This window comes from Thermobia domestica, chromosome 15 (assembly GCF_964235325.1).
Source record: "Thermobia domestica chromosome 15, izTheDome1.hap1.1, whole genome shotgun sequence".
Lineage (NCBI taxonomy): Eukaryota > Metazoa > Arthropoda > Insecta > Zygentoma > Lepismatidae > Thermobia > Thermobia domestica.
This window is the reverse complement of record NC_137468.1, coordinates 24,211,901-24,232,133: the sequence shown is the minus strand read 5'-3', so window position 1 is coordinate 24,232,133 and position 20,233 is coordinate 24,211,901. Positions and strand designations below refer to the sequence as shown.

The 20,233-nt window shown below is 35.5% G+C and overlaps 1 protein-coding gene across 2 annotated transcripts in view; it reads right to left on the bottom strand.

Moving 5' to 3' along the window:
- Positions 1-4,504: 4,504 nt before the first annotated feature.
- LOC145672124 (ATP-binding cassette sub-family F member 3) overlaps positions 4,505-20,233 on the bottom strand; it is a 34,209-nt gene continuing 18,480 nt past the window's right edge. For both annotated transcript variants that reach the window (XM_081741413.1, XM_081741414.1), the window contains exons 9-13: positions 18,557-18,730; positions 15,420-15,594; positions 14,314-14,494; positions 8,212-8,432; positions 4,505-4,893 (exon numbers count right to left, since the gene is read on the bottom strand). In XM_081741413.1, the coding sequence (XP_081597539.1) occupies positions 4,738-4,893; positions 8,212-8,432; positions 14,314-14,494; positions 15,420-15,594; positions 18,557-18,730 (907 nt within the window). In that variant the 3' untranslated portion in view covers positions 4,505-4,737. The remainder of the gene's footprint in view (positions 4,894-8,211; positions 8,433-14,313; positions 14,495-15,419; positions 15,595-18,556; positions 18,731-20,233) is intronic.

Genomic DNA, 20,233 nt, shown 5'->3' with positions numbered 1-20,233 from the left:
TGCCACGCACTAAATTGAATTTACAGAATTATTAAAAAAAACACTCACGGCATAAAATATTTCAATTTATAAGTTGCACACATTGAAAGAAATGAGGTTAAACAAAATAAATAAATAAATAAATACTCTAATATTACAGATCATGGACCTGACCTTGACCTTTACTACGACTAAATCACACAATACATTAAATTAAAATCAACACATATACATTTTCCGGTGTGATACTTAACTGCGGTGGAAATCTACCTATTGTGGATTGTTAAAATTTATGTTTTGAAATATCTCGGTTTGCAAAACAATGGTCAATTTCTACATCGAGTGGAGGGGGAATATTGATAACGATAATTATAAAACTACATGTTCTAATTTTAGGACATCTGCAGAGACCAATCAGGGATCTCTGGCAGATGCCGAAAGAATTACATTTTTTAACCCTGGTGGGTCTCTCTTACTTAACTTAACATTATGTTAATATTTACAACGACACAAACTTTCCACGGGGCTGCCATACTAAAAGAACAACAATACTACGTTATGCAAAAAGAATTGACAAACCGTTAATTTTATCAGGTGAAGGTATATGCAATAACTTTTTCACTATTTCTTTTCACTGCTGGAGAATTCTGAATTTATGATTTAAGGATGGATGATTCCTTTACTGCAAACATGGCTGTCCATATGACTATTGTTGTGTTACTTTCGATTCTTAATTTCTGTTAATCTCCAAACTTTTGATGTCGGCCTATTTCACTTAATTATTATTGTTTCCTACCTCTGCCTGTAATAGTCCTTGAGATGGAGCAATAAGAATATATATGTATTCTTATTTTATTTATTTCCTCACATTAGTTGTCCCTTCCGTGCTCACACAGGTTCTTCAAGATTAAGACGCTAACATGACAGGTTTTAGCGGTCTTTTTAGACTATCATCCAATTGTTTTAGACAAAAGGCCAATAGGACCTATAACAATCGAGTTAGAGATAGGTGTGGTAGAAGAGAACTACAGGGAACTGTTCTACCGCCTCTCATTGGATGAGACGGTCCTTATCTTTACAAATTATTTCCTTTCTTTCTCGTGATTTATATAATTTATTTATAGCCATTTATTTTACTTAAATAGAATTTTTAATGTCGAAACTAAAGAGATGAGAGTAAAATGACTTGGTCATTGCAGAAACAGTGGCGGAAAAGAATGTAAAAAGGGGAAATTTTTTTAAAATTAAAATTTAACAGGGATATAGAAAGAATATATGTATAATTGTAATAATATTTTAGATTATTACATTATTTTAAAGCTGTCATTTTTAAGGAAAAGAGAAACGACTTCTATAGAGTTTGGTATTACTACTCAAATATATCAAATGTAATTTCCGAGCGTTCAGATCGCACATAACTTTTCGTGCTTATTACCTGGGATGCTTCAAATATATCTGAAAGTTGCTAATAAAAAGTCAAAGATAAAATTATCACAATAATTATGTTAATTTTTTAATCTAAGCTTCATTTCAATTTCATTTACGGTATTCAATTTTATAGTAGTATTAAATACTACTGAATCATACAGAGTTTCCTTCATATCAGCTAAACAAATGTTATTTAAACATGTCCAACGTATAAAACCTCAGAAAAATTTAAACTGTGAGTTGAATTGATTTATACATACAAGCAGCTCCAGTTCAATGAAAACTGATGGATCAGTACTAATATTTGAGTGACTGGATGTGGGGAAAACCTCAATGAAATCCAACTGATCAATCCGAATTGAAAATCAGACTTCCTAGTCGGGGACCAATTTAAGCACGTTTACACTAGAGAATTATTTTTCTCTAAGAAAAACCACTCAAATTCCGTAGGCCAAAGATAATAATGAACCTATATAGGAGTGGAACGAATTTTCGGATAATTGGATTAGTTTAGCGTCCGTTTTAGCACTGAAACTATATAAGATGTGGGTCCGAACCACATGATATCACAGGGAATCGAACCTGGGACTCTCGTGCAGAGACGCGTAAACTAGCAAAGGCTTGAATTTTTGCTGGTGATTATAAAACATTTACAAGGATAGTTCCCCAGCAGAGTTCTTTCTATTCCCTAAGCTTAAATCCAAACTGAAGGGGCAGAAGTTTGACTCTCTTCCAAATATCCAGGAGGATGTTACCAGTGAATTTAACAGTCACACAACATATCTTCCAGAAGGGGATCTTACAGCTCTACACTCGTGGCACTATTTCTTTCTAAAGAGGAAGGATGTATGTGGAATAAAAACGTGTGGTTATGGTTATTGTCTTATATTTTTTTATGCCATGAGTCTCGAAACTTAGTAGACGGACTTTATAGTGCTATATATGGAAGAAATAGTGTATCAGTTTCAACTGTGTAGCTGTGTGAGATCGTTGGAGGCAGTCATTTGAATCAGCCGCTCTGTGTGCATACTGCATGATAGTGCTCCAGTCCACATCGCTGTTGTTGCCAAGGCTGCAGTACTAAATCTGGGTTGTAGGGTGGATGATAAATCTCTTCGAAGGCACATCCTTTCGCTGCAGCTTTGAAATGAATGTCTCCAACAAACTGATACACTATTTTTTTTTCATAGATGGCACTGTATGACACAAACGGCTTATTACCAGTGATGCAATATTTCAGTGTCAGGACAAGAACTTTTCGAAATGCCCTCGTACTACGGGCTCAACTTGTGAGGAAAACCATAAAACTCATCATTTCGCGGAGACCGCGGTGGTTCAGTGGTAGAACATTTACTTCTGGTGCGTAGGGTTGCTAAGTCGATCCCAAATCGCGCCAAGTGGGGTTTGTGGTGACAAACACCGTGTGCTTAAGTTTTCTCGAGATACTCCCGTTTCCTCCTATTTTATTCATCCCGTCATTTCTTTCATTTTAATCATCATTCTCTCATTCAACCTATACGACGTAATCGTGGGACATAAAACTGAAAGATCACCTCACCTTTCCTCAGAAATATAGAGCAAATTTGGCCCACGAACCATGGACCCCACACTACATAGAGTCCATCATCAAATGTATGAACACTTTAACGAAAGAACACTCTATATTGTGTATTAGTGTAGAACAATTTACATTTCAAGTTAAACACATATTACAATAAAACACAATAGAAGTCTGTAGTGATGTCGCAAACTTTTCATAGCCAAAGAAGAACGAGGTCTTCTGGATCTTCCCATCTGCACATCACAAATGGTACCACGCCTTTTCAATTTGTCACAAAGACACGTATTTGTAAAAAAGTGTGTAGGAGATTCAGACTCACACCTCCATTGATACTGAACTTACAACGATGTCTTCGAACTTGAAATCCACTATAGAGCGCACTTCCGTTCTTCAAATATCAAGCGTGAACCACTATCTTACATTTCAGTGTCAGGATGGATGTCAGGACAAACCCCGTGTATGTGGGTTATTTCAGGGTACTCCAGTTTCCTCCCACTTTCTTCATTCCATCATTTCATTCATTCTCATTATCACCATGAAACGATATTTCTAATATATTGCGTGCCACATGCTCATTTCTGGCATACAGAATCCGTCAAAAAATGTATATAGAATTTAATACATGATATCTGCGTATTGTTGTCGATACACTATATATATACACACATTTTTTGACGGACGCTAGGTGTCAGAAATAAGGATACTCGATACACAGCATATACAGGTTATCTCATTGGTTGCCTACCTATTTGCTGTCGTAGAACAACATATACAGGTAATCTCATTGTTCACCTACTTATTTGTTATTGAAGAGCAGCTTATACACGTAATATCATTGGTCGCCTAATTATTTATTGACGCACAGTGCTACTGTTATCGATTTCCCCACGAATTAGAGATTAATGTTTCAAACGGACAGACTACTTCCCTCTCATGTTAGACAGTAATGCTTGAAACGGACGAACTACTTCCTATTATGTTTAGAGAATAATACTTAAACAGGGTTCCTACTGATCTGGAAAAAATTATTTCCCTGACCTTTGGCAAGAAATTCCCCGACTTTCATGACAGTGTCGGATGACATCAACACATAAATAAGGAATAAATAACGGTGAATATTTATATATGAGAACATTTATTCTAAAGACAAACAATAATCAATTGCTCACACATACATTCCACTTACCACTCATAAAAATCTGAGCAACGTTCCTTACTGTGATCATTAACGGTTGGCTAAGCTAAAATTGGTGTACAATTAATGTTAGAAAGAATATATTTTATACAATTACCCTGACTTTCCCTGATTTCCAGTCTTTTTCATTGAGTTCTCCTGACCTGCACCGTTTTCCTTGACTTTCCTGACTAGCAGGAACCCTGTTAAACCAGATTATTTTTCTACCATGTTAGAGATTAGTGCTTTACACAAACAACAATCCAATAACAAAGGTTATTTCCTTCGAAATAAGGTATCTAATCTACTCTTACTCCACTAATACATTTCATACTTTGGTTTGTGAAAATAAATAACTAATATCATTATAAAAAAAAGTAGAACAACTTTTATTTTCAATATACATGAATCTGTACAGCATGAATGCTGAGTGTATAAAAACATTATAAGGTAATAATCGACTTATAAATAGCTCTCGTAACATTTAAACACTTTTCAATAAATACTAGAAATATTATTAACACTGTCCCCAACGATCTTCTTTACAGTAATCTCAGCACCATCAGCACTCTACTTCTAAACACAGAAATAAAAATTATTTCGCTTGGCTCTCTAGTTCTTGTTCTACTACTCGCCGATATGTATCAAACCCACCTTCAATACTTTGCACTTTACCACCTCCACATACCCACAGTTCTTTGCACACCACGCGAATTAACCTTTCGTCATGGGACACTAACACAACTCCACCCTGAAAACAGAAAAGAATCTATGGTATAACACAGTAATGATATATAACAATGACAAAATACTCAATAAAACAAAAATGCCGCCAAGTCTACTCGAAGCGTTCAAACAAGACATGTCATATAAGTATGAATCAGCAGTTATCTCAGAAGAGAAGTAAACTCTGCTATAGACAGTAAAGACGATCAAGCGATTTTTTCTACTGTGTAAGTTGCATAGAAAATAGGAAATGTTATAGATTTTAAACGAATTGACTCCATAACCGAACTCGACCAAAATAATCGCTCTAGCTGTTAGTGGAAAAAAAAATGCTTTCGTTTGAGTTATCGTGCGGAGTAACGGACGTACTAACATTACAATTTTAGAGGGTGTGATCCTAATAATTGAATCGGTAATTGTGAACAGAGTATATTTTCTATTATATTTAAATGGCAGATACGAGGCTTGGCTAGAAAAAATAACGGTACTGGCAACCCTATCAGTAATATACGTGGAGCAGTGGGGAATGCATGCGCGCAGAGCAACCTTGATCCTTCGAGAATAGAATGATATACATGAGTTGCCGCTCGCAATCGGGTTTATCCTGTGAGTAGCGATAAAAGAGAGGTGTGCAATCGTATTGTCGGCAAATGAAAATGTGTATGTGTATGGTGATTATACGATGTCACATATACAAGTGTTTGAATGCCAGAAACGCTTCAGCGAGGGACACGATAACGTTGATGATGATGAAAGTGACTGACATTGTCCAGAAAGATCGCAGACTCGGCATTAGAATGGTAGCAGACACGGGGGTATCAATAAAGAGTCGGTCCGAACAATTCTGTAAGACCTTTTGAACATGTGCAAAGTTTGCAGTAACATTAAAAATAACCTCACACAGATCAAAACTTCCGGAAGCACATGTGCAGTGACAATGGGACGCTTGGAAGCAGAATCGGACTTGTTAACTACGTAGATCTTTCAGTATGATTCTGAAACGAAAAGGCAATCCATTCACTGGAAAACTCCAGCATCACTACGAATGAAAAAGGCACGCAAAACAAATCGAAAGTGAATGTCATGTTCATTGTGTTCTTTGATATCGATGGTCTGCTTCTGACTGAATGGGTATCACAGGTTAGATAGTAGATCAGCAGTATCATCGGCAGGTTTTGGTGAAGCTGCGAGAGCGCGTGAGAAAGAAAAGGTTCCTCTTGTGGAAGAACGATGAATGGATTGTACATCACGATAATGCTACTTCGCATACTGCTTCCACCGTTAAGCAGCAATTTCTGGCAGCTCAGACTTCAGTATTGGAGCACCGACCTTATTCGTCGAACTTGGCACCGTGCTGCGATTTTTTTCCATAAAGTGAAATCCGCCCTCAAAGGAACTAATTTTTAAAGTATTGAAGAAGAGATGCACAAAATTGTAGCGGTACTCAAGACAGTGACACATGAAGATTTCACAACTGTTTCCAAAAATGGAAACTTCGTATGGAAACATGTATAGAGAAGGGAGGGCAGTGTAATAAAGAGGATCACCGTTATTTTTTAAATTTATGACAATAAACCGTACTTTTGGCACCAGTCTCTTACTTTTTTCTTTAACCAAATCTCATATACATCTTTTAACAATGATTCTGTTATGTTCACTCATCTTATTATACTCTTTTAAGCATTACAAATGCCTTTTGTGTTTACAAGAATCACATGTAATGTCTGAGAAAAGATGAAATACAAAAATTGCATAAACAAGCATTTCTTTCTTTTTTAAGTAAGAAACATAAGGTGTAGTACCTATCATAGATGTTACATTAATTTTACTATGAAAAAAATTCCAAAAATATCTTTACTTCATTAACAACATGTTTCTATGAATTATAATGATGTATTACGGAAAAGGATACTCACCGGATGCATCGTGTTATTTATTGAGTGCCACACCAGTTTCTATGAGCTCAATTGCAGTCACCTGCGAGTTCATAAAAACAGTTTTGGCTCTCGTAACAGCCAAATCAAGTTTTTTTAAAAAACTTTTTTATAGGAAATTTATCCTGTGATCTCCTGCGCTGCATATTATTCATCCCTGTATGTATAAACAAACTTTAATATTGTTTTTAGCCCCCCCCCCCCCACACACACACACAAAATACAGATTAAGGATTGAATCTGAACTCAAACTGGTAAACAGTGTTTAATTTGATAAATTGTACATATGATTTTGAAGATCCATCGGTTCGAAGACATAATATGCAACGTAGAAAGTTACAGGGTAAGATTTTTAAAAAATACAAGAAACAGTTCGATTTAGTTGTTAATGCACTAAACAAATTATACTATATTGAACATTTTTTGTATGTACAGTCACGAACATTAATAAATGGAGGCTGAAGCCATTATTTCTTATGGCTCCAACCTCCATTTATTAATGTTCGTGACTGTACATACACACACATCACTGATGTTACAAGTAGCAGTGTCACACGTACACCACGCGAAAGAATTTGGTTTGCATGACGTGACACTTTCTCAACTAATATCGAAACAGAAATTAATATTTATACCACATCCGGTTTTAATAGAACGATTAGACTGGAGATGGAATATATTATTGGCAAGCTTAACTGATTACAAAAAATCGCTTGTCGCTATATATTACTGTTTTAACTCCACAGCAATCACCGTTAAAATTGACGTGGTTGATCTCTACCACTTCTGGTTTGAATATTGGCTCTAAAAATGAACTTGCTTTCTGACTTTCACCCTTTACATTTTAAATAAATTTGGTGGTGATCTATCAGCAGTTCTTGAGGTTTTTTTTTTTTTTTTTTTTTTTTTTTTTGTGTGTGTGTGTGTGTGTGTGTGTTTCAAGGACGTATGGACGGACACACCGGCAGGGTAAATGTATGTATAAAGGAGTTTGGTAAACCAAACTTATTAGAACTATCTGTAGACCTGCACAGAAAAATATCTTATGCCTAAGCCCTGAAGAAATGTGTCCGCGGGGAGCGTTTGAAATATAGGCTGAGAAACATATGAAAGGAACATTATTCAGGTGGGTTTTTAGTTATTAAGTGACATTTAATTGAATAAAAATCTAGAAGCTGGCCTTTTTTTAGAGTGAGCGTACCGGCTGTTAAATAGTATCATAATCTTCATTTAAAAAAGCTGAACTTACACAACCACACAACAGAAAATCATTTTCTTTTGCGGGATCTTTTCATAACAGAATTTTAAATTATTATTATTATTATTATTATTTAAGTCGATATGCGAACGGGGTAAGAACTTTACTACAATTAAACAATATTACAATTTTTGTATAACTATTAACTTACATTATATTTATTTATTGCCTTTCCTAATGCTTCTATTGATTCAATGTCCAAGTGATTGGTAGGTTCGTCAAGTATAAGGAAGTTGGGTCGTCCCATGAACATTAAGGCAAACGCCACCCGCGATTTCTGTCCTCCAGAAAGACTGGCAACGGTTTGCAACGCCAAATCCCCAGAGATTCCAAAGCTTCCCAAGTGTCTTCGGTATTCTTCTATCGGTTTACCTGTAATACACAAATATATTGAAAAAAACAAAACAAAATTCACAGATCAAAAAAATACACTGAGATGATCATTATTGAGAAATTAATCTATTAGCTTCTCTCTTTACTGAAATTCCTAAATAATGAATAGTATGTTAGGAAATGTGACAACTCATATTTTAATACCGTTAATGGAGGGAGTGCAAGATGGCGTACACGTGAACGGGAGGGCGTGTGTAGTGTATTTGGTTTTTGGATTCCTTTACAAGTATTTTATAATTCTTTAATAAATTCATTTGGACAAACAATTATACAAAATATGACAGTGAATAGTGACACAAATGTTAATAATAACCAGAAATAATATTTCTTCATGAACAAGTGACAGACAATCGCCATAATTAATGTCTAAATATACTAATTAACTTATAATCTAATACTACAACAATTTATTATTTTCCCCACATTTACTAATAGTACAAGGCAACCTTGTTCGTACTAATATTTAATACAACTGTAGACTGACTGTAATATCCGTGCTAAATGCCAAAATGAAAATGCTGAGTAAAAAGTCCAGATGTTACTTCAGAACTGATGGCACATAGGCCCACGTGCATTCTTCTGGGGATTATTTGAACTACGTCCACAGTGAATACTAAATAGCCTGTTTTTCACTGAACAGTGTTAGGCACATAGCCCACATTTTGACATTAAACGGAACTTTTCCATTTTTGGCACTTACAACGGTTATCGTTATTGTCAATCTGTACCTGTTTCATGAAAAGGATCAGAGGCGTCATAGCTGAGCAGCTATGCGAAAAAGAAGATAAAAAGAAATGTCTTGAGGTTGCTAGGTGAAAAATAATAAATTGATATGTATGAAGTAACGATTATTGAAATGTAATGTGGTGAGACTTCTTTTGGAAATAAAAAGGTAAATTCTAGTTATCCTCGAAAAGGATCGTGTTAATCTGCTAGTATAATAATTCTTCTGATTACTATTTATCCCTACGTATTGACTTGTCTTATTATGTTTATAAGCATTTGTCCTTATACACTTAGCACGGATTTCATTCTCAGTGTACAATTTACTGAAATATGGTGTTACTGTGCTTCTTAAGAATTACATTCAGAATATGGAATGTCTAGTGCAAATGGCGGCAGACTATATTGTATTTCATACAAAGAATATGCGACTAATAACAATAATAAATTAAAATAGTTTTAGATTTTGGACAATTTAAGAAAATATCATTACTGCCGTTATATCACCACGCTCCAGAACAATTATATGCATAAAACTATTTATATATATAACATTTTACACCTGTAGCAAAAAAATGGATGTTGCTTGTTTGATTGAATTATTATTTTCACCAATAAAGGTGTTGAAGAAGAAGAATACTGATAATATTTAAAGAAATTTCGTCCGTCGAACAACAGTAAATAAATATAACTAACTGGTCTGGTAGCTTTGACTTACTGAGGTGTCACGTTCAGAAAACCAGCCATTCATCTCTATTTAAAAGATTATTTGTTCTTAATCGTGTAAAATATTTTCGCTTCAGAGATCTGAATTCGTTACAGAAATGTTACATTTATATGAACTACTTCCCATTTCACCTATGGATAAGAATCGGGGGCTTCTCAAAGAGAGAAATGAATGTTTTTTATTAATATTTAAACCACTGTATCATTTAAGAACGCCACGCAAAGGAATACCACTCATGATAAGGTAGAAAAGCGTAGTTTAAAAAAAGTGATTTTTTAAACCTAACAAGTAACAGTGTCATGTGTACACCACATCAAGGAGTTATATTCTATGGTGAGGTATTTTCTCAATATTGAAATCGGAAGTGATAGTATATTTCAAGCACTTCCGATTTTAGTAGAGAGATTAGAATGGAGATGTAATATATCCTCGGGATGCTTAATTAATTACAGAGGCTCAAAGGCTTCTCGCTATCTATTACTGGTTTTACTCTACAGCAATAGAAGTTAAAACCGGAAGTGGTTGACTTCTGCCATTTCCGGTTTGAATAGAGGGTTGAGAGAGAATGTGGTATCTTTTCTCAGAACGCTACATCGATTCCAAAAAACCACTTCTCGCTACCTTTTACCACTTTTGCTTTATGTAAATCAAAATTGAAATCGGATACGTGGTGGTGGATTTCTATCACTTCCTGTTTTAGTGCAGAGTTAAAGATGGAGTTGATGAAATGTATTTTTAGAATGCTTAACGGATTATAGTAAATTGTTTCTCGGTATATACAGGGTGGTAAGAAACTATTTGAAGAAACTTCGAGAGCTGATTGCTGACACTGAAACAAGCAATAAAGTCCTCTGGAACTTTGGTCAGTGAGGGATACTTTCGGCGATAAAAGGTGGCGAAAGCGTGGGAAAAATGAACTTCAGAGGGCTGTAATTCTAAAACAACGATACGTAGAGTGTGTGGTTTAGAACATGACACTCAGAGTCATACCTGCTCAATTGAAAAGTGTATGCTTCAAACCTCCGCAAGATGTGTGTGAGGGATTTTTCAATGGTACATAGAGATTACTTACCAGGTAATCCCTACGTTCCTTTGCGAAATCCCTCACACACATCTTGCGGAGGTTTGAAGCATACATTTTTCAATCGAGCCGGTATGACTGAGTATCATGTTCTAAATCGCATTCTCTACGTATCGTTGTTTTATAATTACAACCCTCTGAAGTTCATTTTTCCCACGCTTTTCGCACCTTATATTGCCGAACTATCCCTCACTGACCAAAGTTCCAGATGCCTTTTTTTTTTTTTTTTTTTGCTTGTTTCGGTGTCAGCAATCAGCTCCCGAAGTTTGTTCAAATAGTTTCTTACCACCCTGTATATATGTGTGACCATTTTTGCTCTACATTGATAAATGCTAAAACCGGAGGTGGTTGATTTGTACTATTTCCGGTTTCAATACCATCTCCAACCAAGAGCTCGATTCCTAACTTCTGACCCTCTACAACCTGGTCAAAACTGATTGTGATTCATCACGTAGCTCTTGAGATGTTTTATCTCCCGGACGGACGAGCACACGGACAAACAGGGTAAATATAAGGAGTTTTGGCTCGTAAAAAAAACTCCTTAAAAATTGATGCTGTACGATAATTACACCATATATTAACACGAAAGATAAGAATACCCTCATCAAGCTTTTTATTATGCACTAACAAGACGACAGTACCTAGTATGGTTAGTGAAATATAGCCTAAAATTATCATTAAGTTCTAAAGGTTGATTTTTGTTTACCTATAATATTGTCTATCGATTATGTATATATGATATATCAGGTCTTCTAAAAGATTGCGCCCATGAACTACAGAGCACCATTCTACAAGTCGAAATAAAATGAAAAATATAAGTAATTGTACACCTTTCGGTACCTCGTCTAGAGACACGAATTGCACTACGTGGCAACGTCGTAGATGAAGGACCCTAGAGTAAATCTACCAATTCTTCAAATAACAACATCGATTCTTTCCAGACTGCAATTAAAGTCGATAAACGTTGATACTAGAACCTCCTATTAGCGTAACAATCGATGTAACTGCTTGATGGATTCGTAGAACAATGCTAATAGTTCCAACTTAAGGGTCTTCACTACAGCGAAATTAAACTACCGCTAATTTTAGTTTTTCTGTAATATCTTAAAAACAAATAAAAATATTCGAACAGCACAAACGTAGTGAACTAGACAACACGATTTTGCATGTCATACTGTTATCGCAACTCATCTATCTGCTTTCGATTTGCAACTGTAGTTAGATTTAGCATTTTTTGCGGGTTCTGTAAATAGCGTCATATTAAAAGCAAATCGGTGAGCTTTGTAAATTGTACTAAAGATATCACATCCAAAATCGTATTGTCTAGCTCACTACATTTCTGATTTTCGAATATTTTTATTTGTTTTCAAGATATTACAGAAAAACTCTAAAATTAGTTTTAGTTTAATTTCGCTGTAGTGAAGACCCTTAATCTGTGATTTTTCCACACAGTGAATTTTTGATTTCCTATAGCGGCTTAAAGAGGCCCCGGAGGATATTCCGTTATACAGCATTCTCGCTTTATTTTGATCTGTAGAATAGGGCTCTGTTATAAATAGGCGCCATTTTAATGGTGCCCATATATATATATATATATATATATATATATATATATATATAAAATAAGTCGATAAATCACACGAAGTTGAACAAAATGAGATGCTTGACGGTGAATTATCATGCGTACTTGTCGAAAAAAATGTGAAAAACACATTTTTATGGTACTACAAGAATATAGCTCGTTGCCAACGGTAATTGATAAGTTTTATTCTACTGAGACAGATTGTTTATTAAATTGGTACTGCACATGTAAAAAACTAAGTAACGTATTATATTTATTATTGTCTAAGTGACAAACATACAACTTGTAAATTAATAACAAATAGTTATCGTATTTTAGATACATTATTGATCTCAGCAATTTTATCGACGATACACTTTAGGTAAAACTCAAGGGATCTCTAAATACGTAGGTGAATCAGATATGAACGAGCCTTGATTGGCTAAACGTCGGAACGGGTAGCTGGGTGTGACTAGGCAGGTGCGGTCGGTCGGTAGGTGGGTCTGCCAAGTCAAGAAACAGAACAGCCTGCTTGTCGCATGCTTCGTTTAGTAGCTCTCACGATGAGTGTGTCAGTGTTTATTGCGCAACGCATAACTATCAACCTCCTCACCCAGGAAAACGTCAAACCGGCCGAAATTTACCGCAGACTGCAGGCCCAATTCGGGAATGATACCCTTTCGTCAGCAAGAGTGAAGGTGTGGTGCAACGAATTCAAGCAAGTTACACCAGTGTGACTAATGACAACATGGCACGTGTTCGTAAGCTTATCAAACGGGATCGACGTGTCACTGTGCGTCAAACTGTGGCAGAACTTGATGTGAGCTATGGAAGTATCCAATCAACCATCACAAAGCAATTGAGCTTCCGCAAAATACATCTCGGTGGGTTCCCAAGCTGCTGAATGATGATCAAAACGCTGAACGAGTTCGCATTGCTGGAATGCTTTATACTCGTTTCGACGTGGAAGGGGAAGATTTTTACATCGCATCGTTACCTGTGACGAGACATGGATGCATCACTACACCCCAGCGTCCAAGTGTGCCAGCATGGAGTGGCGGAAGAAAGTCGAAGGAAACCCCATGAGAGCCAAAGTTCGGTTGTTTGCGGGGAAGGTGTTGGCCACGGTATTTTGGGACTGAAGGGAGTTCTACTGGTGGATTTCTTACACGAACGTCCGCCTATCAACGCAAAAGACGAGGCTGTTCAATCCGCCAGGTGTTGGTCCTTCACGACAACGCCAGACCATACATAGCAGATGTTACACAACAGAAACTGGTGGCAATGCACTGGGACACGCTTCAGCATCCACCGTACAGCCCAGACTTATCACCACGCGATTTTCACCTGTTTGGACCCCTCAAATTACTACTTGGGGGCGAGCGATTTGCGACCAACGATCAAGTGGAAACCTTCGTGCACAACTGGTTGGCAACCCGTCCAGCTTCATTTTACGAGAACGACATCAAAAACCTCCCGCAACGTTGGGAAAAATGTATCTGTAAATGCGGAGACTATGTAGGAAAATAGGTTGTGGCAATGTCTCTGTTTCCTACAATACATATTTTGTTTCAACACAAGGGTCTTTTATATTTGATCTCCCCTCGTAAGTTTCCGACCTAGCTAAATCCTATTCTTTCACTCGCAAACAATCGATTGATCCTATTTTGTGACAAATCATAGTGAGTTAACAAGAATGTTGAAGTAATTGTATAAAAGCTGCGTGTATTTTATTACATAACCGTCAACTTATTATCGATATGCTTACCTGGATACTTGCTCTGAAGAAACTCTACAGCGGACATATTCATATCTAGTTGATCTACATGATGTTGACTAAAGTACCCAAACTTTAGATTACGATGAGCACTCCGAAGGCCTTTCACAGGACTCAAAATACCCATCATTATTTTTAGCAGCGTAGTTTTCCCGGCACCATTGTCTCCAACCTAAATTACAAAATACACTTCATTTCAATAAAGAAACTTGTCAGCATTATTAATACCGTATTTACCCAATTGTAAGCTGACCCTTTTTTTTTTCTACTTCTTTCTTGCTTAAAAAAATAGAAGACACCCTTTATCGATGTAACAGGAATAAGCTCAGAAAAAGCCGTCACAAATCAGTTTTTGTCATCGTATAGACTCGATGAAGATAAATGAGTAGATTTTCTTTTAACTAAAGTGGATATTAATTTTCATAAAGGTAAAAATTCAAATTGCTCGTATTTGGATTTAGAAATATTTTAAGTATTGGCAACACGATATTATATATACGAGGGACAGTCAATTAGTTCCCAGACTTTTATTGTAGCTCTTTATTACTATATACAGTGGTTCTAAAAATGGCGCCCACGGACCACAGAGCATTATTCTACGTCAAAATAAAGCAATATATATATATATATATATATATATATATATATATATATATATATATATATATATTTGTGTACCTTTCGAGTCGTCGTCTGGAGACATAAATTGCACTATGTAGCAACGTCGCAAATAAAGAACCATAGATTAGATGTATCAATCTATCAATAGTTCTATCGATTCTTTCCAGATGACAACTTAAGTCGATACTGATTGATACTGGGATCATTTATTAGCGAAGCAATCGATGCCTTGTTGTATTCGTAGAGTAATGCTAAATGCTCCAAGTTAATCTGCGACGTTGCCACATTGTGAAACTTTGATTCCCCATAGCGGCTGAAGGAGGCCCCGGAGGGTATTTCATCATACATTTGCGCTTTATTTTGACCTGCAGAAGAGTGCTCTGTGGTCCGTGGGTGTCATTTTTAGAACACCCGATATATATATCCAGAGAAAGACAGATAGATAGATATGAGAAACTGAAAAAAAAAAAACTCACGATGCATATCCTAGAATCCAGAGTTGCGCCAAGATTGACGTTCGAAAACACTATTTTATTAGGGGAATATCCAAAAGATACTTCATTTAGCTGCAGGATAGGAGGAGAGAGATTTTCAGCTTCCGGAAATCGTAGAACTACTTCTACATCTTTCTCTACTGGCTTCAATTCTGGTCTGCAAACAAAAGGTAATTAACAGACACAAAATTATTTCCACAAAAGATTCTAGTGAAGATATCAAAATCAAAATGAAATGAACTTACATAAACGACAATTATAAGTAACATCATTCATTGAAGAAACTATACAGGAACATACCTTTCAAGAGTGAACATCTTGTCTTCGGAGCTCAGAAGGGTGGTTAAATAAAAAGATAAAGGTCTGGTCTTGTATCTCTATCAGCTGTTTTAAATTAATTTTCAGTACTAAGAGTTACCATCTTAGTTTATCACAGAATTATGAATTCTTATATCTAATTTCTAGTAAGACCTAAATATAAGACCTTGGCATTTTGAACACTCGTTTATGTAACTCTAATAGTACTTTAAATACAAAGCAGAAGGCTTTCTATGTTACACATGGACACTATTTTCTAATTATTGTATCGCATTTGTAAGTTCCAATAACAGTAATAAATACAAATTAGCATCTGTAAAATTATTAACCAATATTGATTCTCTTGGGAGAGACCTCCCCCTTCTTTTTTTCAGCTTCAACAATAACTACCGCTGTTCAATAAATAGTATGTATTTCTGAGGGAATACTCTTTTATCTGCATATGGAAGATGATTTTTTGTCGTCCTTTTTTTAGAAGAATAATTTATATTAATACGTTAAGGTTCGCATCTTTATGCACATTTTATTAACAAGAGTGACATTTCTTGCCTTGATTGCGTAAATTTAACGTTGGCGATAATTTCGGTTAAATGTTCTACAACGACCTACAGGACTATTCGTTCGTGTTAGTGTTTGAGGAATTGCCCTGTAGACTGTTGCAGAACATTCAATCGAAATTATCGCCAATGATAAATTAAACTTGCACAATTAAGGTAAGAAATTTCACTCTTTATTACAATAAATTATTTGTTTATTTATACTAACTGTTATCTTTTGATGATGTGTTATCTTGTATAACTTGTATTTCCCAGGAATGGTCCAACCGATTTCAACCAACATCAGCATGAAGATCTCTGGTGGCAAAACTTGGTTCTGACTCGTGTTGCCGAGATCAAAAGCAGAAACTGATGAGCAATTTCACTTCTTAGGACTGACTCACTAGATCTGGACATTACTACAAACCTCATTAACGATCTACTTCAATGAGTTACCAAACTTGAATGAGACCGATGAAAGTCAGCTACCGAAAGCAGAAACAAACATGGAATGCTGTCTCTCAAGAACGGTTTGAAAAACTCGGAGTAAAAGATTGCTAGTATATATAGACGAACTGTTAAATCTTTATTCTTTCATAAAGCAATCACTGTAAAATAATTTTCTAAATACACAACCAGTATATCAAGAGATATTATGATTTTAAACCTTTACTACGAAGACCACAATGTGTTCTTAAAGTGATTCGATTTTCATGCGAGAGATTTAATCTGATGAACAAAGCCACAAAATAAATGGTCGAAACTGTTCAGGAAATCTCTTACAGACGCAATCAACGAAGTAAATACTTCACTTATCTGTCCAATAATTTGATTAAAAATGCGTCGACTTCTGTCTTTACGTAAACACATTATTAGTTCGATCCCATGAAACTGAAAAACTATTAGAGCAATATATAGTCTCTCTTTTTATCATTTATTCAGAGAAACTTATATATAATGAGAGAAAAATGGGAAGTACCACGTTTATTTTGATTACAATTAAAAAGAAAATGTAATTATTAGTTACCAAATAACAATGTTAGGCAAATAAGGATGGATAGAATTGTGTGAATTGAATCATACACAAGAAATATGAGAGTTTATCACGAGAGATATTGAGAAACTTACGTTTTTGCTATTGATCTGTTGAAGTTACGGATATAAAAGAAAATATTTTTTTAAGTAACAAATAATAATAGTTTATTTAATAGGAGAAGAGAATACAAACACCTAATATGATTTATGTCATCATTACAGTTTTGATAATGGGCCACTGAAGTTCGTCAAATCTAGTGTCAATGTTTCGCTCAGAATGGAACTAAACTCCACGATGAACTTGCCTTCTTCCCTTTCCTAAGCAAATAGCTAACCCTTCCGTAAGCAAATATGACCTTCCCTTTCTTAAGTAAACACCTAACTTATCTCCCATAAGTAAATATTATCTTTTTCCCTTTCCTAAGTAAATATTAACTTACCTTCCACAGTAAGTACCATCTTTTTCTCTTTCCTAAAATAGCTACCTTACTTTCTATACGTACACATTACCTTCTTCCCTTCCCTAAGTGACTACTTAGCTCACCTTCCATACGTAAATATTACTTTTCCTTTTTACAGTCACTGAGCTATAGTGACACTCACCTCCACTCGCACAAAATGAAAAATACACCGTGTTTCAAAGAGAATGACCTGATTTTGGACGGTCATGAGTGTAGTTTGAATGGACGTGACCTAGAGTTTCAGAAAATCTCCGTTAGATATCAGTCAATGAGTCTTCTCAGTTTGCAGTCAGTCAGAAATAAGATGGCGTCCGCTCAGTAGAAGGCGTTTTATGTGCTGCAGATTCCAAATACTGAGTCAGTGATTTCGATCCAGCGTGCTTTTCGTCGATGTTTTGGTATTGATCCGCCTGCTCCCAAAAACATTCATCGTTGGTATCGCCAATTTGAAGAGACAGGATTTTTGTGCAAAGGTAAGAGTCCAGGTCGGCCTCACACTTCCGGTGAAATGGTAGAAAGAATTCGGCAAACGTTTGAGAGTAATTCTGCTGCTGGTGGACACACAGAGCATTTGTAATAGCATAGCTAAAACTTGAAGATTCTGTGAACATTTTGCAATTTATCTCACTTTTGTAATGTTTTTATCAATACATATGGACTTTTAAAATGAGCCATTCTTTTAGAAATACCCTGTATAAAAGACATGTAAATATAAACAAACAGAATGATCAGTATAGATAATGTACATGCAGCAAAACTCACTACTTACAATTTCTCTAGCATCTTGATTTTACTCTGTACAAGAGAGGCACGATTGGCATTGTAACGGAACTTATCAATGAATTCCTGTACATGCGCTCTGTGTTGTTGTTGGGCTTCATATTCTCGTTGCTGGTTCTTGAGTTTCTCTGTCCTCGTCTTCTCGAAATTATCATAATTACCCCTTTAAAAGATGAAAAAAATAAATATTAGTTCTATTCAGACATTTTAATTTTATTCATGTGTCTTATGCGGATTACATGAAAAATGGTGGAAACAACGTTATATTTTCACCATAACCTGCATAAATGTGAATTCAATAAAAATTCAAGAAGTAAAAAAATGTGACCGCATTGAGAATCGATGACGGGTCTCCGACTTACTGTGTCGGTATACTATCCACTATGCTACCCACTCCATTCCCTAAACAGCGACACATTTCATTCCTGAAGTCACTTTGTGATGCTTAACACAGAACACATTTTCATAAGAAATATGAAAACTTGCCTAATATCTCGAGCATGTATTTTAACTTGTACTTCAACTCACTACAACGCTGAAGCTATCACCGGAGTGTACTAGGAATGTTCTAAAATGGGTAGTTTTGTGTGTAAGGTGATGCTAGATAAAGGATAACCTCTGAGTTCCCCTTTTCAATTATACTAAAAAATTAAATAATTAATTATATACTTAATATGATTATTATAATGCTTGTCTTGCTTTTGTTTCATGAGGCAATAATATTGCCAGGAAGTCCTGTTTGAAAATAAGTTTTGGAAAACAAGATTGGAGAAATTTGTAATCTTATTTATTTTTAAATAAAAATCTTTTTTACTGTAATTACAATTTGTTTTTATGTTTAAATATCCCAAGACCTGCTTAAATTACCTCTGTTCGTATAAGGACTTTTCTTGTACGAATACAGAGCAATTTGAATGTGTGTATTCAAATTTGTGCAAAATATAGACTTAAGTAATATTATATTCGTGTTCAAATAAATGTTTGCAAAAGTTTGGAGTGGTTGTTTGTTTCTTTTTGAATCCCATAAATTCAGAACACTAGATTATTTATCTTCTTTTATAATCAAAATAAGAAAAAGTTTATAATGAACTTGTGGGGAAAAGAGTATAGTTTCAGAGCTAAGGCTGCCCAAAATTGTGGAATGGTGGCCTATATCAGCGTAAAGGAAGTCATACATATGCCATTCAAAAATGCACATTCCATTAATGTATAGTGAGTGTGTAGTGGTTTCCCTACAGGGTATAATTCCTAGACATGCTCTCAACAGAAATTTTTTGATATGCTCTGATTTCAAGGTGAATTCAAAGTAGGCAGAAGATAAGCCTTGACTACAGTGGACACGAGATGTTTCGGCAAGTTGTCTGAAGCGTTAGGGATCGCCAGCTTTACGTTTCCTCATGTTCGGAATAAGGCGTGCTGTGACGTATTTTGTCACGGAATATTCACGTATATAAGCGTGAAACAAAACATTGCAGCATGCGCTCTTCCGAACTTAAGGAATCATGATCTTGACAGTCCCCTAGCACTTCCGACTTAACAGAGATTATTAAGCATTCAGTGCTTACTGTTGTCAAGGATTACCTTCTGCCTACTTGAACAATGGATAAATTTAAACACAATTTTTGGTATTCGCAGTTACTGATAAGACATAAAATTTTAAAAGCAC